Source organism: Gopherus flavomarginatus, chromosome 2, assembly GCF_025201925.1.
Source record: "Gopherus flavomarginatus isolate rGopFla2 chromosome 2, rGopFla2.mat.asm, whole genome shotgun sequence".
Taxonomy (NCBI): domain Eukaryota; kingdom Metazoa; phylum Chordata; order Testudines; family Testudinidae; genus Gopherus; species Gopherus flavomarginatus.
The window spans coordinates 187,480,230-187,499,286 of record NC_066618.1 but is presented as its reverse complement, the minus strand read 5'-3'; the positions used below and the strand labels follow the sequence as shown (position 1 = coordinate 187,499,286).

Below are 19,057 nucleotides of genomic sequence, written 5' to 3'. Positions count from 1 at the left end.
TTAAACATGCACTCTTATATTTATTCTAGGCCTTCATGAATACAAAATGTGCATTTACTTCAGATATTTTGGGGATAGGTTTGCCTGTGTTAATGTGCTGCCTGTAAAGATATCGTACAAAAATAACAAACCAGTCAACCCTATCTGAATGCTATACATCCATTCAAGAACTATTTATACAGTTGTGGACTCTGTACTGACTGAAACTCCTGTGCTTCTGCTAAGTCTCTATGTTTCATAGATTCCAAGGCCAGAAGGGACCATTCTAATAATCTAGTCTAACTCCCTGTATAACACAGGCCCCAGAACATGCCAAAATTCATTTTGAACAAGAGCATATATATTTTTTTTTAATTCCAATCTTGATTTAAAAATTGATAGCAATGGAGAATCTACCATGACATGTGGAGATTGTTCTGGTGGTTAACTACCCTCACTGTTTAAAAAAAGAAAAAAAAAAAGAAAAAAAAAAAAGAAAAAAAATTTATGCCTTATTTCTGGTTTGAATTGTCTAGCTTCAACTTATTATAGCCCTTGGATCTTGTTACATCTTACATTTAATATGTCCTTCACCAAAATAGGTTAAGTGGAGAGAAGTGTTATCCAGTGGTCAGATCAGGGAAGTAAAAGTCAGGCCTCATATTTTATTCCTCAATTTTGCTAATGCATGTCTGTAGACAAATCACTGAACCTTTCCATGCCTCCTTTTCCCCATCTGTAAAGTTAGAATGATATGTAAACACTCAGATGCATTGAGGCTTAATATCTAGCTGATGAACACCAGAGATTTCAGAAGAAACTTTTTATCCAACTACAAACTGTTAATACTAACTACCTATGCTCTTTTATTCAGATCCTGTAACAGAACTCTAAAGATGTTTCCTAACCATTAAGATTTCTTCCTTAAAATGTTTGTATAGTACCCCACCATCTTCTGCAGCACTTTATAATAATGTGTGCCAAAAACACAACAGAATCCTTGCCACAATGATCACTTGCATAAAACAACACAAATAATACCATACAATCCAGGGCAGACCAAACTCACCTCAATGAGCTGGCTAATCCAGATAATAGTTTTTTAACGTTATTCAAGATCCTTCTAATATTTAACTAGATCATAAAGGGCCTTATCTTGATCTTGGATTTGATGTGTGCATTTTTGTTCAAGCTGTGCATTTTCTAAAGACTTTATAGGATGCTATTGTTCTTATGGCTTTTTCAGTTATAAACAGGGTAGCTTTGTTAGGCCAGGTCTATGCTGTGGGGGCCATAGTGGCATAGGTTCAGCACTATAGCTATGCTACCATAAACCTGTAGTGTCGACAAAGCCTAAAGCAATGAGAGGGGGTTTTCTGTCATTGCAGGAACACTGTCTCCCCAAGTGATAGTAGCTAGGTCAATAGAGTGACCAGATGTCCCGATATTTAGGTGTTTTTGCTCCGCTGGCGGATCTCCCTTCACCTCGCCCCCCTCCACCGCCCCAGTGTCCTGATATTTTCTCCCTCTCATCTGGTCACTCTATAGGTCAACAGAAGCATTCGTCTGTTAACCTAGCTGCCTCTACACCAGGGGTAAGATTGGTATAGCTATGGCGCTTGGGTGTGGGGTTTCACACCCCTGAGTTCTGTACTTACATCAATCTAACTTGTATGTGTACACTAAGCCTTACGGTATATAGAGGTCAGTCATTCTAGATGCTTTGCATCATGTGGTATCACCTATGTTTTATCTAACAAGTAAAAATACTCACAGAAATGTAAGGTTGGAAGGGGGATAAAGAGATAATCTAGTCCATCTCACCCAACCCTCCACACTGAGACAGGACCAATTATTTTTTTTCTGCAGTATTACTGCCTAACCAGTTATTCCCCATTTTGTATTTGGGCATTTGATCTTTCCTTCCTAAGTGTAGTACTTTGCACTTGTCTTTACTGTCTTTAATTTGTCATAATTTAACTCTTTATTCTGTACCCTATGATTTAAATATTCACCAACAGAAAACTTGATGTTAAGTAGGCTTGGCAGAATGATTTTTTTAAATAACTGGATAATATTGATTATTTTAAGCATTTTTTTCATTTTTTATCAATGTAAATATTTACTGTTGTTCAAAATTAAGGGGGAGGCTGCACCTCCTATACCTGCCCTGGCAGTGTCCTCAAACTGGTGCCTCCCTATTCCTAAAATTAACACATGATAAAGCACAGAGGCCAGTGGGAGGTAGTAGTTTCCCCACAGCCCTCTTCACTCGACTTAAATGGTGCCTCTGCTCCAGCTCCACTAACACCAGTGTTACAACACATTTTATACACCTTAAGGTGGGACTCAAAAGTTTGCAAGCAACATTTTTCTTACTGTGCTGACCTGTAAAATGTGATTATCATTGATGGAAATATTTTTCATTGATTTGTGTATGTGTACAGTGAAATCAACAACTGATAAAAATCTAAGCCTGCCAAGCCTAGCTCTAAGGTCACTATCAAAGACAAAAGATAAAATACCAATGACACAAATAAAAATAACCCAAATATTGATATGAACATTATAAATTAGTTTTCTTTTAAAAATAAAACCCAACACTTGTAAGCGCACGAATAAACAGATTTTTTCACTCAGCAACAGCCAAATAACTTTGAAAATGGATGCATATAGAACTGGCACTTCTGAAATGTATAGCCTAGCATCTAATTTCTACATACTGAAAATATACTTTCTTGGTATGTTGTAAATGTTCGGTGCACTGATAGTGATATGACATCACAGCTTAGGTGATGTTATAAGAGCTGTGTAGGCTCATTCTGAAACTGAGTTAGAGATGACCCTAGTCTCTTGCAGTTTCACAGTATCTGGGAGCTGAACTGAATAATGTTGGGGAAACTCCACAAGTGACTCCTTTATGGAGTTTTCCTGCTCTAGCCTCTCCTGTGGTTTTTGATCTGGCTGTCTGCTTTTAATCTGTACACCTACCTGTACCTATATTTTAGAAGAGTAATACTGGAAATAGATTGAAACTGTGTAGTTCAAACCTGAAATTTCCTAAAGTTCAAAGACATTTGAATGGAAAGTTTTGATTCAGGCAGTTTTCTCTACTTAAAATCTCTAGTTCTGTCCTCTCCAGTTTTTGATGTTTTTCATCATTTGAAAGCCACTAACTGCAGGTGTGTAATAAGGTCTTGGCCATTTAACTATGTGAATCAGTATTTTAGGGTCCTTGAAAATGTTTGTCAGTCTCTCCTTGGCTGTGTGCCTTCCCTCTGCTGTTGATTTCAACATAATGTGGTGTTTTCAGATAAATGGGAGGTAGAGTGCTAATGGCTGAGTTAATTCTGTGTTGCACACTAGTACTCAGCAATGAGAAGAGAGCATCAGAAGATGGAAAAGGGAAAGACGCCAAAATAGGCAACATCAATATTTGAAGAGATAGTGAAGAAAGGATAGAGCAGTAAGGGGGAAGGGAGTGTGCCATAGCCAGTTGGTGTGGGAAAAGTGTAAAAAGAAAGCCAGTACCATGTAGGCCTTAGGGCCCTGGTATCACCCTCAAAGGCTAAAATCTGATTCCGTTCAGATCTGAGAGCTAAGAACCGAAGGGAAATTTAGACTATAACAGAGGTGGCCAACCTGAGCCTGAGAAGGAGCCAAAATTTACCAATATAAATTGGCAAAGAGCCACAGTAATAAGTCAGCAGCTCCCCCCTTCTCCCAGTGCCTCCCACCCACCAGCAGCCCTGCCAATCAGCACCTCCCCTTCCCTCCCCATCAGCTGTGGTGGTGAGCAAGAGGCTCTCGGGGTGTAGGGGAGGAGTGAGGGCACAGCAGGCTCTGGAGGGGGTGGTAAGGGGTGGAGTGGGGCCAGGGCCTGTGGCAGAGCCAGGGGTTGAGCAATGAGCACGCCTGGTACATTGGAAAGTTAAAGTTGGCGCCTGTAGCTTCAACCCTGGAGTCGGTGCCTGTATAAGGAGCTGCATATTAACTTCTGAAGAGCCGCAGAGCCGCATGCGGCTCTAGAGCCGCAGGTTGGCCACCCCTGGCTTATAACATGGGCCCTGTACCCACCAGAAATACCCGTGTCTGTTTCAGCCTGTAGCACCACAGCACAGGGGAAATTAATATGGCCTCCTGACCAGGCTAACCCACATAACTCCCCTGCCCTGGAGGAGCTGCAGGTGCTTGCGTCGCTTCCTGGAGTGAGTCGCTGGTGAAAGCAGCGTTTTCCCCATAAATTTAAAATGAGGGGTGAGACTGTGAAGGTGGGCTGTAGGGCACCATAGTAAAAACTGAAAACTCTTTCATGACCATTTTATTACATTTAACATGTTTTGAAATCACACAAATTAAATTTGGCTACTCAAGCATCTATGAAGTACAACATCTACATCCTTCTTGGTTTCTTGTTACAATTTTGCACAACTCTGTTAATGAACTTCTTGAATGCAATGCATTCACCTTTGGTGGCTTCTCATGTGTCTGGTACTTCTTTTCCTTCAATTGATATGCTCATTAGTTCATTCCCATGATCAGGCAGAAGGTGACTTCTTTCAGAACTTAAAATTCTATTCAATGATGAAAAAGAAAGCTCAGCTGTAGCTGTTGTGACGGGGAGTAGCAAGAGAGAAACTCCTACTTCTTTCATCCCAGGAAACATAGCATAAAGATCGGGCCGAGCCACCAGGGATAATAAAGAAGTTGAAGTCAATCTTCATTCATTCGTCGTATGATATTCCACTTTGTGTTCAAATTTTCTATTCTATCCTGAGCACATGGCAGCCCTGTTGCTGGTAGTGCCTTACTCCACTCAACTGTCAGTGTTTTATAGGACAGGGAGCTGTAAAAGCTACATAGAGGTTGAGTAGAATCTAGAAGTTGCTGTTTAAGATTTTTAAGAATCAAGTCTGTACTTTTTCAGTTGTCTTAAACACTTCTTGTCCTCTTCACTTAAGGATTCAATATAAATGCCTCACTAGTCAACTTCTGGACTGAAGTCTTTGCTTCATCCAGTACTTTTTCAATGGATAGCTCTCTGATTGATCCAAATGTAGCTTTTATTGCTGGACAAAGATCTACTACTGTTGTAGCAGATGCCTGGATGGCATTGTTTAATGACCCAATAACTTAAAAATACTTTTTTATATATTTAACACCCTTATAAATGCTGGAGGCAGAGCGGGGTTTGGGTTGGAGGCTGACAGCTCATGACCCCCCATGTTATAACCTCGCAACCCCCTGAGGGCTCCCGACCCTGTTTGAGAACCCCAGATCTATCCCATCTTGGTAGATACTTTCCAAAATTGGTGGTAATGGCTGGAGTAATTTTAAGACAACAGCCAAGGATTGCTCATGAGAAAACCAGAGAGTTTTCCCAGGATGGAAAAATATGTCTTCTATAACTTGAACATCTAAAAATGCATCTACTAGCCTCCCAGTGACATCAAGATAACGTACACAACGACTTGCCCATTTGCATTGGTGCATTTATCAGCCATGTATGCAGATTTTTTGAATGTGGTGAGAGAGGTCTTCATTTTTTCAACTGTGTTGTCTTTCACTGTTGCACCATATGCTTCTAGTCAGTCAGTTGAGTTTCTTGCAGAAAGATAGTGAGCATTTGCTGGCAGGAGAAGTGCCAGGGTTTTTGGCGCCCTAGGCAGGGGTCCTTCCGCACTCCCAGTCGGCAATTCGGCGGTGGGGATGTCCTTCCACGCTCCCGGTCTTCGGGGCACTTCAGCGGCAGGTCCCAGAGCAAGTGAAGGACCCGCCGCAGAATTGTTGCCGAAGACCCGGAGCGCGGAAAGACCACCCGCCGCCGAATTGCCGCCGAGGGCTTCAAAATGCCACCCTCCCAAATCCTGGTGCCCTAGGCGACCACCTAGGTCGCCTAAATGAAAGCGCTGGCCCTGTTTTGCTGGTCTTGTTCAGAACCAGTGTTCAACTTCAGGATGAACAAGTGACAATGCACTTAACATTGGCCTCCAGTTTGTAGTGTGTGTGGTGTCTCTTGCTTAAATAGAAAGTATGATGCAACACCCATGTTTGTTTGCATGTCTGTTGAGGTTCCACCCAGCTCACAGTGATTTCAGCTGAGCTCCTGGTGGGGGAACCTTGCTACTAGTGCAGCTTGGGCCCTCTCTTCCAGTTAGACCTGATTATTAGTGATTTCAGCTATAGTGGTCACTTAACAAAACAGAAGACTATCTATGGAGCCTAATCAGCTCTGTCTTTAAGCAGTGGAGAGAGGTAAGTCAAATAGTACTTGTGACTCAGGCAGACCATCAAGCAAAACACCTGTCCCCAGCCTCTGTCCATGTCCTCAGTCAGCACAGGCTAAGTACAGTTCTACTGTGCTTTACTCATACAATAAGAATATCAACATTTCTTTATCAGAGGTGTAGCCCCGTTAGTCTGGATCTGTAAAAGTAGCAAAGCATCCTATGGCACCTTGTAGACTAACAGATGTTTTGGAGCATGAGCTTTCCTGGGTGAATACCCACTTCATCGGATGCATCATGTATTCACCCAGGAAAGCTCATGCTCCAAAACATCTGTTAGTCTACAAGGTGCCATAGGATTCTTTGCTGCTTTAACATTTCATTATTCTTCTCCCCAAAGTGATTTGTAACCCAACCCCAATCAAAATCTATCACTTGGTCAACACAGCTGTTAGCTGGATACCTAGGTAAATTAAGTGTGACTGTAAATACAATCTCGTCCTGAAGCCTCCCACATCACTAGCTGTCAGGGAGAGCTCATTTAGACTTTGCTTACAAATCATAATTTGACCAGCCTCACTGAAATGAATGCACTGACATCCTCAAAAAACCAACAGCTGTATAAGGAAGCTCGTCTCTGTTCATACTTTTAAAATCTATTATACTTTTTCAGGTGCATGTATTCTATCATACACTTTATATGCTTTTAAAGTGTGTATTAATGTTTGTAATTCAATCCAAATTTCCAATCACTAAATTGGCAACACTGCATGTAACTAATTCACAAAACGGGGGGAGCGGTGTTCGGGAAATCCCGGGGTGGAAGATAATCTCTGCCCGGACGTGGAGAGCTCCCAGCGGGTAGGAAAGGAGGGCTGCTGTCCAGGCAGCTCTGCTGTTTCCGTGCAGGACCCGGCCCCGGGTGCGGGAGCAGCCACAGGCCGAGCCGAGCCAGGCGCTGCTGCGCTCATGGGGCCGCCTGGAGTGTGAGCAGCGGCCTGAGCAGAGCTCGGCCCCGGCAGCCCGGGGAGCGCAGCCGCGGGGTCTCGGGGTTTGGGCTCCCCGCCCGCGCAGCCGCTCGATCCGCCGGGTGACCCCAAGCGCGGGCAGGGCCCGAGGGTGGTTCGGGGTCGGGCCCGGCTCCTCCCCCCAGGGGCGGGACGTGCCGCGCCGCACGCAGCAGCGGCCGCAGATGGGCCCCGATACCAGCCGCTGCCGCCTGCGACCGGGCGCTGCCGCGGAGGTGGGTACCTGTCACGGGCCGCCCGGCCGCTGCCTCGGGACGGGCCGCTCAGGGGCGGGGCCGGGCCGCCGGGAAACCTGCGGGGCTCGGGGGACGCGGGGCGAATTGGGGGCGCTCCCCTCACGGGCCTGTCAGGGGCTGGGCGGGGCTGATAACATCGCCCTGACATTGGCAGGGGGAGCCGTATTGGGACCTCGGGCTCGCAAAGCCTGAGCCCCTGCAGCCTGAGAGCCGCCCTGCGTGGGCTACACCCGCCTCCAGCCTAGGCCCCTTGGGCTGCCACTTGTTAAACCATGGGGGTGGGTCGCTGGGAGCCCCCCGCACCCAGCGTGAGCCTCTCTTCACTGAGCTAAGAAAATGGGTCGGGTGCCAAGGCAGTAGCAGGCTGATGAGTCTGTTGCCTAGCCCAGGGGCCCTCAAATGGGGGGGTCAGGACCCCTGGAGATCACAAGGTGGTTATGTGGGGGAGTTGCAAGCTGTCAGCCTCCACCTCAGAGCTCACTTTGCCTCCAGCATTTGTAATGGTGTTAAACAGAGAAAAAAGTGTTTTTAATTGATAAGGGAGGTTGCACTCAGAGGCTTGCTGTGTGGAAGGGGTCACCAGTCCCAAAGTTTGAGAACCGGTAGCCTAGCCACTACTAGAGGGATAAGAGTGTCACGCTGAGTCAGTGTGGGTTACACTGACCCACATTAAGGGCTTGCTTATCCTTCGTGTGGTATGAATTATACCCAGTGTAGCTTTCGTTACACTGGGTATAATTCAAGCCATACAAAAACTGTGTGAAGACCAGCCCTAGCACATTTGAAAAACTGAGTGTAGAAAGCCTACGTTGTATTTTCAGAGAAATGTAGGGCTAGAGAGGTCATCTAGTTCATCCCCCCATGCTGGAGGAGGAGGCGGACGGGACACCAAGTATCCCCTACCATCCCCAACAGGTGTTTGTCCAACCTATTCCTAAATACCTCCAATGATGTGGATTCCACAGCCTCCCTGGAAGCTTTTTCCAGCGTTTTACAGTTAATTTTTCCTGATATCCAGCCTAAATCTCCCTTGCTGCAAACTAAACTGATTACTTTTGTCCAACCATTGGTGGGCATGGAGAACAACTGATAGCTGTGTCCTCTCTATAACAACCTCTTACATATTTGTAGACTATTATATTCATCCCTGTGAGCCTTCTTTTCTAGATTAGACATGATATGGTCTGGGGTGTAGGCCCCTAGTGACCTCAGCATCACCCTTGAATCCTTGAGGGAGTGGAGCACTTCATCCAACTTGTTGGATGTACTCTCCAGTCATATGTACCTGCTATGTAATAAATATTGGATGCCGGCAATCAAGAGGCACACTGTGTGGTAAAGCTAGTGTCCATGGGCCATCTGACATGTTCATAGCCACCTGCGGCACCATCTTTTCTACCATCTGATACTCTTGGATGGCTTTTCTTAGCTCTTCTTTACATTCCTGATGGAATTTCGGTATGTACGGGCTTATCCTTTCCCATGCCAAAAATCTGTATTTAGCAAAAAGGGCCTTCTAGTTTGTGATACAAAATTGGAGGGAGAAAGATGAACATGTCTTATGCCTGAAAAGATCCAGGTCTTGGAGTCCTTATTTTTCAGCACACCCTTGGTAGATCAGGTCTTTTCTTGGACCACGGACACAGCCAGAGACTCGGGGGCTGGATGAGTGTAAAATTTTTTGACCTTTTTGATAAATATTTTTCTACTTGCTTTGAAGTAGGGGGAAGCGAGCCTTAATGTGATAGTTGGTTAAGGTCATCCCAATACATTTTAAAAAAACATTACTTATTATCCTAGTCTAGACAGAACCCTGGCATATAATGTGAGCAGGATATGTTGTGTTTAACACAGGCTCCCGCTCAGGCAGAACACAATGAACTAGCACATGTTTAAAGTGCTAAACTGAGTCTACACTTCTGCACTAGGTGCAAAATTGTATTTATATTGTTAACGCTCACATTTTTCTAGTCTAGAGAAGAGCAAGTGAAGGCTTTTCCCATGTTTATCCCAATGTGACACTTTAAATAAGACTTCCCTTTGCCTGTCTCTCATTCCTGCTACAAACCATTGTCTCAATGATTCTAATCTGAGATCCTACAAATTGTTACATGAATGCAACCACCCATAGGTTGGGTCTGTGAACACTGGTCCACCCACGCATTTATCGTTGCAGGAGTTAGGCCCTAAATGTTTCTGTTTGACATACTGTTGTCTTTTTCTTTGTTACACAGTAAAACATTATATACATGCTGCAATATGCTCTCAGCAGTACAGTTGCCTGTCTAAGATGTATGTATGTATGTGATCTATTTTTGAGTATAATTATTTTTAATTATCAGAGGGGTAGTCTGAATCTGTAAAAAGCAACGAAGAGTCCTGTGGCACCTTAGACTAACAGATGTATTGGAGCATAAGCTTTCCCACAAACTCTTTGTTTATTATTTGTTAATGTATGCTTGAACAAAATTAATGTTTTTAATATGTCTAATATTCAAAATTATTATGCTGTGATGCCAATAGTGAAATCATGATCGTTGTAAAGTGCAATAAACTCTCTGCATTTTATAATCTTAGTATGTATGTTCTGTTATCAATACCAGATAGTTAAAATTGGTTTAAATATTTTTATATAGATTATTCTTTCAATACTGTAATGAGAATGATGAGGTAATATAAGGGAAATAATCACTGGTTTTGTGTGTGGTTTTTACCTTTGACAGTTTCTGAATATAGAGGGAGGTTCTTCTTTTGATTGGGATGTAAGAATATCTGAGTCAGTGGAAAGTACTGTGGATTTTAAATATCCGGGAAGATTCTATTTAAGGGAAAAAATATGCTGGTTGTAGTGAACATAAATATGAAGAGTTTTTTTATTACTTTCCTCCATTTTTGTATAGTTGATTACGCTGTTGTGGATTGTATCGATTTTATCTATTAAGATCACTTTAAATTCCATTTACCACTAAAGAGGAAATTGACTTATAAATACTACCAATAACACTTTCCAATATGTTCATTCTTTATAAATGTTACACAGTATAAGGAAAATTACAATACCAAGGTACAAAGGATAGAGCGGCTGTACTGTGTTGAGAGGTAATTGGATCTAACACGCTAAACACCAGGATTGAAATCTGTATTATGGGCTTGGCTGAATGGTCTTAGCCCATTGGCCCACTAAGCACCTGGTCACTCTTACCCTGTCTGAGGGTCTCATCAGCCTTGTCATAAGGGAGCACAATTCCCAGTGAAATCAGTGTAAGTTGTAATAGTTTACTCCAGTTGTGAATTTTGCCCAGTGTATGTTTTACCGTCTGTAAAGGGGGAATAAATCTCAGAATTAGTTAATGGTTGTATGAGGTATTAAAAATTAAAAGCCCTGTATGTGCTAGGCATTACTGTCTGCACAGTATCACATTTTTCTTTATTAAACCCATGAAATCATACTGTATGTTTTCACGGCAGAGTGGAAAGAATTAATTCATTTTATAGGGGAAAATAGTAATTGGCTATTCCACCTTGAGTTCAAGTAAGATTTTGACATGTCTGTGTTTTGTACTGGGGAAAAAACCTGGAAAAAATGTACATATTTCAGTACTTTCTCCACAGGAGGAGGATTGCCAGTCCTTTAAGTCTTTTACGTTATGTTTTATCATATTATTTGATTGCTCTGTAAGTTTGAAATACCGTAGTTGTGAACTTTGTCCATAAGCAATAGTTGAGCAAGATAAATGGGTTTAAGGATGAAATAGTATACACTGCCAGTTCTCCTCTTGTGGGGAAAGTACTGAAATACGTGTATTTTTTTCCCCAGTACTGAACCTCATTCTTTTGTGACACAGAAAAGAGAGTATTTAAGAGTATATTCGCTGTGTAGTCTTTGCCACATAAACATGTATTCATACCACTTTTCTTTTGATCTCTCTTTTCAGAGTAGGAACTACTGTATAAAGTGATCCTGATGAGTCTCTTCCAGTTTACCAGTAGAAGGCTGGTTTCGCAAGCATATTGTGGACTTAAGCCTCCTTCTTCCAAGAAACAAAGGATTTGCTTAGAAATGGCTCGCCCTAATTCAAGTAAGATAAATTCATTCCTGTGCTATGTATTTTTCTTTCTATACTCCAGATAAATATTCTGTAAATTATTTTTCTCTCTTCCTTGCTTTCTGAGTTTTGAGTATCTTAAAATTAAGCAGCATTGTTGTAGACACAAAGGACTGAACAACATAAATGTTCAAACTCGAGAGAATATATTATGTAAACATACAGTATAACACCTGCACATATTTCCTTATTTTAAAGATTGCAAGGTCCAAACGACCAGTCTTCTTTGCTGAATCACTTTTGGCTCTGTGATTGTAGTATCAATTCTCTGCCGTATCACTTTGTAAAGTTATGGGAAATTAATGATGTTTGCATGTTCCTTGTGTTTCTGTAACTTTTTAATCCTAACTTTTGCAAACAAGTCAAATTAGTCATGTGGATGCAAGCTATAAATTTAAAAAATGTTTTGGTTGTTTAAGTGCAAGAGAATCCTGTGGAAAATATAATAAATGGTATGTTTTTAAACTTTGAATTGAAATGACTGAAAAGATTTTAAAAAAAAATGTTTAAAAAATTTTCCTTTTAGGCTTAGATGTAGCATGAGAAATTTCAGCCTTCAAGGTAACCTGTCACAAGTTACAAGTGCCTGATAATGAGTGTTTAAAATGGAAATGCAGTCTCAACATTAAATACAGCATCACTACAGTGAAGCTGTAATAATCAGGAGGAGAATGATGATTGAATAAAAGCTTGATTTGAACCTGCCCGGACTTTAATAATAACGAGCTATATTTTAGTTTGAAAGTGAGATTCTTGGAGAGACAAGTATTTAAATAGAGACGTGTGGCTGTGAAGCTTTGGGTTTTTTTTTAAATGGGTGAAAGTCACCTTCCTTGCAATCAAGCTGAATGATTGCCAAGTTCCTGACATAGTTAGGGGTCAAAATGGCTATTCCTGTTAACAATTTTTATCATGTCAATATTTATAAAATAGGCAATATATTTGTGTCACTGTATATTTTTGTGCGTATGTTTAGATTTGTCTTGCATATTCATACAGAGTAAAATTCACTCCTCCACTTCTGCACTGCAGGCTTTCTGCAGGAATTGAGGTAGTGAAACCACTTCCACCAACTCACAGGTAGGGTATTGGGTAATGCTACAGCTGTTCAAATCCAGGTGATAATCTACATGAAAATCTTTCATCAAAAGAGTTAGTTTAACTTCAATACAACAAGCAAGATCTTTTAGATCAGGTATTCTCAAACTTCATTGCACCGTGACCCCCTCCTGACAACAAAAATTGCTACATGACCTCCAGGACAGGGGACCCAAGCCTGAGCTTGCCCAAGCCCCACATCCCAAAATGGGGGGGGCAAAGCCTGAGCCCCACTGCCCCGTGTGGTGGGAACCGAAACTGACACCCAAGGGCTTCAGCCGCAGGCAGGGGGCCTGTAACCTAAGCCCCACCACCCACAGCTGAAGCCCTCAGGTTTCAGCCGTGTGTGGTGGGGCTTGGACTTCAGCTTTGGCCCTGGGCCTGAGCACGTGTAAGCCAGCCCTGGCAATCCCACTAAAACAGGGTTGCAACCCACTTTGGGGTCCTGACCCCCAGTTTGAGAACCACTGTTTTAGATTGTAATAGTAAACTACAAATAGTCAGTATCGAAGGTCCACCTCCACAGTCACTTTCTAGGAGGGATGCGGTTTGGGTTGAGCTGTGAGACTGGGAAGGTCACGTAACATCTGTCAATTTAAAGAGATGCTGTAGATGTACAAATCCTATTTCTTTCTGCAAATATCTTGTTGGCTATAGTTCAAAGCAAGATCTAAGATGACTATAATTGAATGAGATTAGAGATGCAGATATTTTTTGTTTTTCAGTTTGTGCATTTGAAAAGCCCTTTGTATATTAGTTTAATTCTTTGCTCTTTGTAATTAGTCACTTTTAATTACTACTTGTGTGGATTTTTCACACATTACTGGGAAAATGACTGATAAATGTAAATGCAAACCAAAAATTGACCAGGTGACTCAGAGGCAGGTGTCATACATTAAACTATTTTTAATTAATGTTTTTTACACTAACTAGATTTTAGTTTGTGTCTTCCTTTTAATTAGCACAATGTACGAAGAATTTTAAGATGGTTGTGTCATAGGTCAGGGTAACTATTTCCCCTCAGTAGTCCAGCAAGGGCACCCACTCTCAAGCTTCCAGCTTCCCAGCCATTGATTTCTGAGTGGAGACCTGCATCTCTTTCCCTTCTGGGTATTTCCAGGCTGCACAGTTCCCTGCCTTCACTGTGTTATTCCCAGCACAGATAGGTTGCCCAAGCTTACCGGCTTGCTTTCTCCGTAGCGATGGTTAACCGGTGTAATTGTTATAAAGTACCATGCAGCACTTCCCATACAAGCCTATTTTATTTTTACGGTAAAAATTGTTACTGAGAAAACATAGTAAAACCAGTAAAAGAATCTACATGTATGCTAATAAGCTTACCAGCCATCACCCAACCCCAACATTGGCTATGGGAGGAGGAGTCCTTCAGCCTTCCCCCCCTCCCCCCGATTTCCTTTGTGATCACAAGATTAGCCACAGTTCAGAACTAGCACCTGTTCTTATGGGGCCTCACTAGCCCCAGTCCTTTCAATCCTAACCTAAGGATTGGGGCCTTCCATGGAAGCCCTTAGATAGTTTAAACCCAGGCTGGTTATCCAATCCTTTCATTGTTCTTTGGTCCCTGGAGAATCCAGTTTGAACTAGTATATGCAGACCTCTAGGGAGAGGTGGGGGTGGCTTCAAAGGGGGGGAAGTAGTATATTAGCATCCCTCTCCTACTAGGGAAGGTACATACAATGCCACAGCATCACAATTTCATTTTTAATACAGTGTAACCCAAAAGTATTAACCCTAACTCAATAAGGTTAAACTTAATTCTGCAAAGTTTATCTTAATTCCATAAGGTTTGTTCAGGATATTCTCAGCCTGTCACCCCTTGGATGAAAGGGGTTTATATATAACTAGAAATTACAGCATTTCAGAATTATTATTATATCCCTGTTAATTCCAGCATAGGAACTTTCGTTTAAGGCCTCAGTCTTCCAAACACTTAACACATGTACTTAACTTCATGCACAAAAGTAGTCCTCTTGCAGCTAGGAGGACTACTTGTGTGCATAAGTGTTTACAAGATCAGGGCTTAAAATGGTTTCTCATGGATAACACTTCTAATTATGATCTACAGAACATCAGGAAATAATAGATATTCTAAAAGTAAAAGTGTGGCTGTTTTGCCCTACAGCCACATTTGTGCTTGTATGCCCATTGCTACATATCTGAGTGATTAAACAGTCTCTATTTAAAAATGAAACAAAACTGGTGGATCAATTAATCTTAATTTTTTTCCATTATATTTAGATATGGCTGATTTTCGAGAAGTGTTTGCCAAAGCAAAGCATATAGCCATTATTACAGGGGCTGGTGTTAGCGCTGAGAGTGGTGTTCCTACCTTCAGAGGCACGGGGGGCTACTGGAGAAAATGGCAAGCTCAGGTATGTAGTTGAGCCAGACAGCTGATGAGCTACTATTATTCCTTTAATTCAGATGTGCTATTACAATTGAGTTAGAAGCAGCTAGCTATTTAAAGGGTTGTCATGCTCCCCCAGTGCTTCAGTAGTGACAAAATGTTCTCTGCTCAGCCATCTCTGCAGCTTCTTTCTCACGCTCCACTGTGGTAGCCTCATGCAACTGCAACTGCTCTTTTTCGCTGGTCAGCACAGCGTTCTTAGCTGTCTTGGAGACACTTAGGGGTCTTCCTTGCTGCTTCCCTGCTTGATTTTTCCCGCAGGACACCTCTCCCTTTCTAAATTAAGACAAATGAGAAAACCAGGGATGGACAGTATTGAATACATTTTCTTTGCTTATTTGATTGCTTCTTGTCTTCATGCTTTTGTCTGTTGCACTCTGACAACTTCCTACTGCAGCCTGCTGTCTGTGCTCCTTCTGTGGCTCAAAATTCACTTGATTTAATGTTCTCTTTCTTACACACCTCTACCTCAATATAACGCTGTCCTCGGGGGCCAAAAAATATTACCATGTTATAGGTGAAACCACATTATATCGAATTTGCTTTGATCTGCCGGAGTGCGCTGTCATGTCGTCCCCCCCTCACCCCCCCCCCCCGGCCTCTGGAGCCCTGCTTTACCATGTTCTATCTGAATTTGTGTTGTATCGGGTCGCATTATATCAGGGTAGAGGTGTATTTGCACTGCTGTCATAATCAATTGTGTGTGTGTGTGTGTGTTTAAGATAATGCTCATGAAAGATTTAATTCTTCTGGAAACTAGAGCAGCTGTGTAGTTATCCAGTTACTGACATGATAAAGGTGCATCTGTATTTCTTTCAGTAATTGTGTATTTAAATACAGTATATTTATATAAATGTTGTTTTTTTCATATGAGAACTTTGATATATTAATGTTCAGTCTTTATGTAGCACTGCAAGTATATAGTTCAGATGGATTTATTTGAATGAGCTTTCTCCTCCTATCTTTTAAACAAGAAAACTGAATGCAAATCCCATATTAATGCAGAATTATGGCTGAAATTTTATAGGCATGCAGGAGACAAAGTATTAGTTGCTGCCAGAATGAAAGCCTATCATGTGGCTACATTATACATAAATTAAAGCAGAATTGAAATTACCAGTAACACAAAATATATGATGTAAAGGTGTCTAGTTTTATGGCTTCTTTAGTGCATATAAAATATTAACTATTATGTTGCACTTAATTTCTTTGTTTTTCTTTTGTATTGTGTTTTTACTCTCAGGAGGAGGCTTGGTTGGGGTGTGTAGGATGAGTTCTGTGTGCACAGTGTAAAAGTACAGAATTCTGGATAATATTACAGTAAAATTATTTAGGGGAGAGGGATAGCTCAGTGGTTTGAGCATTGGCCTGCTAAACCCAGGGGTGTGAGTTCAATCCTTGAGGGGGCCAGTTGGGGATCTGGGGCAAAATCAGTACTTGGTTCTGCTAGTGAAGGCAGGGGGCAGGACTTAATGACCTTTCAGGGTCCCTTCCAGTTCTATGAGATAGGTATATCGCCATATGTTATATGCAACTTTGAATGGCCTTACTTCATTGCATAGAATACAGTATTTATAGATCCATAATTATAAGGCCATAAGGAACAGTTATGATTATCTAGTCGGGCCTCCTGTATAACACTGTATGGCCCTATAGAAAAAGATAGACTGATTCTGGCTATCGACTTGTATTCTTGTTAGATATAGCTGGTTACAATACTGTGATGTAATTATCTTGTCATCTACATAATAACTAGAGCTGTCGATTAATCACAGTTAATTCACACGATTAACTCAAAAAAATAAATTGTGATCAGTTTTAATCCCACTGTTAAACAGTGGAATACCAGTTGAAATTTATTTGCTACATTTTCATATATATTGTATTCTCTGTTGGATGTTTTCTACATTTTCATATATATTGTATTCTGTGTGTTGTAATTTAAATCAAAGTGTATATTACTTTTGATTAGAAATATTTGTACTGTAAAAATGATAAACAAAAGAAATAGTATTTTTCAGTTCACCAAATACAAGTGCTGTATGTAATCTTTGTCGTGAAAGTGCAATTTACAAATATAGATTTTTTTTGTTATATAACTGCACCCAAAAACAAAACAATGTAAAACTTCAGAGCCCCCAAGTCCACTCAGTCCTACTTCTTGTTCAGCCAATTGCTAAGACAAATAAGTTTGTTTACATTTACTGGGGATAGTGCTGCCCTCTTCTTACTTACAATGTCACCAGGCATTTGCATGGCACTTTTGTGGCCAGCATTGCAAGGTATTTACCTGCCAGATATGCTAAGCATTCATATGCCCTTTCATGCTTCAACCACCATTCCAGAAGACATGCTTCCATGCTGATGATGCTTGTTAAAAAAATAATGCATTAATTAAATTTGAGACTGAACTCCTTGGGGGAGAATTGTATGTCCCTTGCTCTGTTTTACTGGTATTCCGCCATATATTTCATGTCATAGCAGTTTTGGATGATGACCCCTCACATGTTGTTCATTTTAAGAACACTTTCATGCAAAGAAGGTACCAATGTGAGCTTTCTAAAGAAAGCTGCAGCACTCGACCCAAGGTTTAAGAATCTGAAGTGCCTTCCAAAATCTGAGCGGGACGAGGTGTGGCGCATGCTTTCAGAAGTCTTAAAAGAGCAACACTCCGATGTGAAAACTACAGAACCCGAACCACCGTAAAAAGAAAATCAACCTTCTGCTGGTGCCATCTGACTCAGATAATGAAAATGAATATGCTTCAGTCCGCACTGCTTTGGCTTGTTATTGAGCAGAACCTATCATCAGCGTGGAGGCATGTCACCTGGAATGATGGTTGAAGCATGAAGGGAGATACGATCTTTACTGCATCTGGCACATAAATATCTTGCGATGCCAGCTACAACAGTGCCATGAGAATGCCTGTTCTCATTTTCAGGTGACATTTTAAACAAGAAGCGGGCAGCATTATCTCCTGCAAATGTAAACAAATTTGTTTGTCTGAGCAACTGGCTGAACAAGAAGTAGGACTGAGTAGGCTTGCAGGCTCTAAAATTTTACATTGTTTTATTTTTGAATGTATTTTTTGTACATAATTCTACATTTGTAAGATCAACTTTCATGATTGAGATTGCACTGCAGTATTTGTATGAGGTGAATTGAAAAATACTGTTTTTTTACAGTGCAAATACTTGTAATCAAAAATAAATATAAAGTGAGCACTGTAGACTTTGTATTCTGTGTTGTAATTGAAACCAATAAATATGAAAATGTAGAAAGCAACCAAAAATTTTTAAATAAATGGCATTCTATAATTAATAGTCTGATTAATAACGTGATTAATTTTTTTAATCGCTCAACATCCCTAATAGTAGATACAGTCACATGTAAGTTATTACCAGGTGTGGTTGTTTTGCTCTTATTACTAATGAATGAATTTTTTTTTTTCAGGAACTGGCTACCCCAGAAGCCTTTGCAAGGAACTCCTCCCGTGTATGGGAATTTTATCATTACCGCCGGGAGCTGATGTTGAGTAAACAACCAAATCCAGCACATATTGCCATTGCAGAGTGCGAAGCCAGACTGAGCAAACAGGGAAGGAGTGTTGTGGTCATTACTCAGAACATTGATGAACTCCACAGAAAGGCAGGCACAAAACACCTCTTAGAAATTCATGGTTAGTATTAACGCACACATACACTAGAACTGATCAGAAGATGGAGGGGGGCGTTTCTACTGAAATCTTCGAATTTTTGCAGAAAATGAAATTTTCAGTCAAAAACTTCAACTGAAAACCAAAACCACATGCCCAGTGGCCCAGTTCTCCTTTATGGGTCTGGCTTCCTGGCCAGATTACATCTCCCATTACACATTGTGGCCAAGGCCTCCCATGATGCATTGTGGCTGCTTAGCAAGAGGGGACACCAGGATGCAGCATGAGAGATGTAATCTG

At 41.4% G+C, this 19,057-nt stretch overlaps 1 protein-coding gene across 4 annotated transcripts in view; it reads left to right on the top strand.

Annotated features, from left to right (window-relative positions):
* Positions 1–7,343: 7,343 nt before the first annotated feature.
* Positions 7,344–19,057, top strand: part of SIRT5 (sirtuin 5) — a 30,858-nt gene continuing 19,144 nt past the window's right edge. The window contains exons 1-5 of one of the 4 annotated variants that reach the window (XM_050941632.1): positions 7,369–7,449; positions 9,705–9,762; positions 11,406–11,549; positions 14,934–15,067; positions 18,556–18,781. In XM_050941632.1, coding sequence (XP_050797589.1) covers positions 11,435–11,549; positions 14,934–15,067; positions 18,556–18,781 — 475 coding nt within the window. In that variant the 5' untranslated portion in view covers positions 7,369–7,449; positions 9,705–9,762; positions 11,406–11,434. Of the gene's footprint in view, positions 7,450–9,704; positions 9,771–11,405; positions 11,550–14,933; positions 15,068–18,555; positions 18,782–19,057 lie in introns of all 4 variants that reach the window. The other 3 variants (XM_050941633.1, XM_050941630.1, XM_050941629.1) reach the window with 3 other exon arrangements.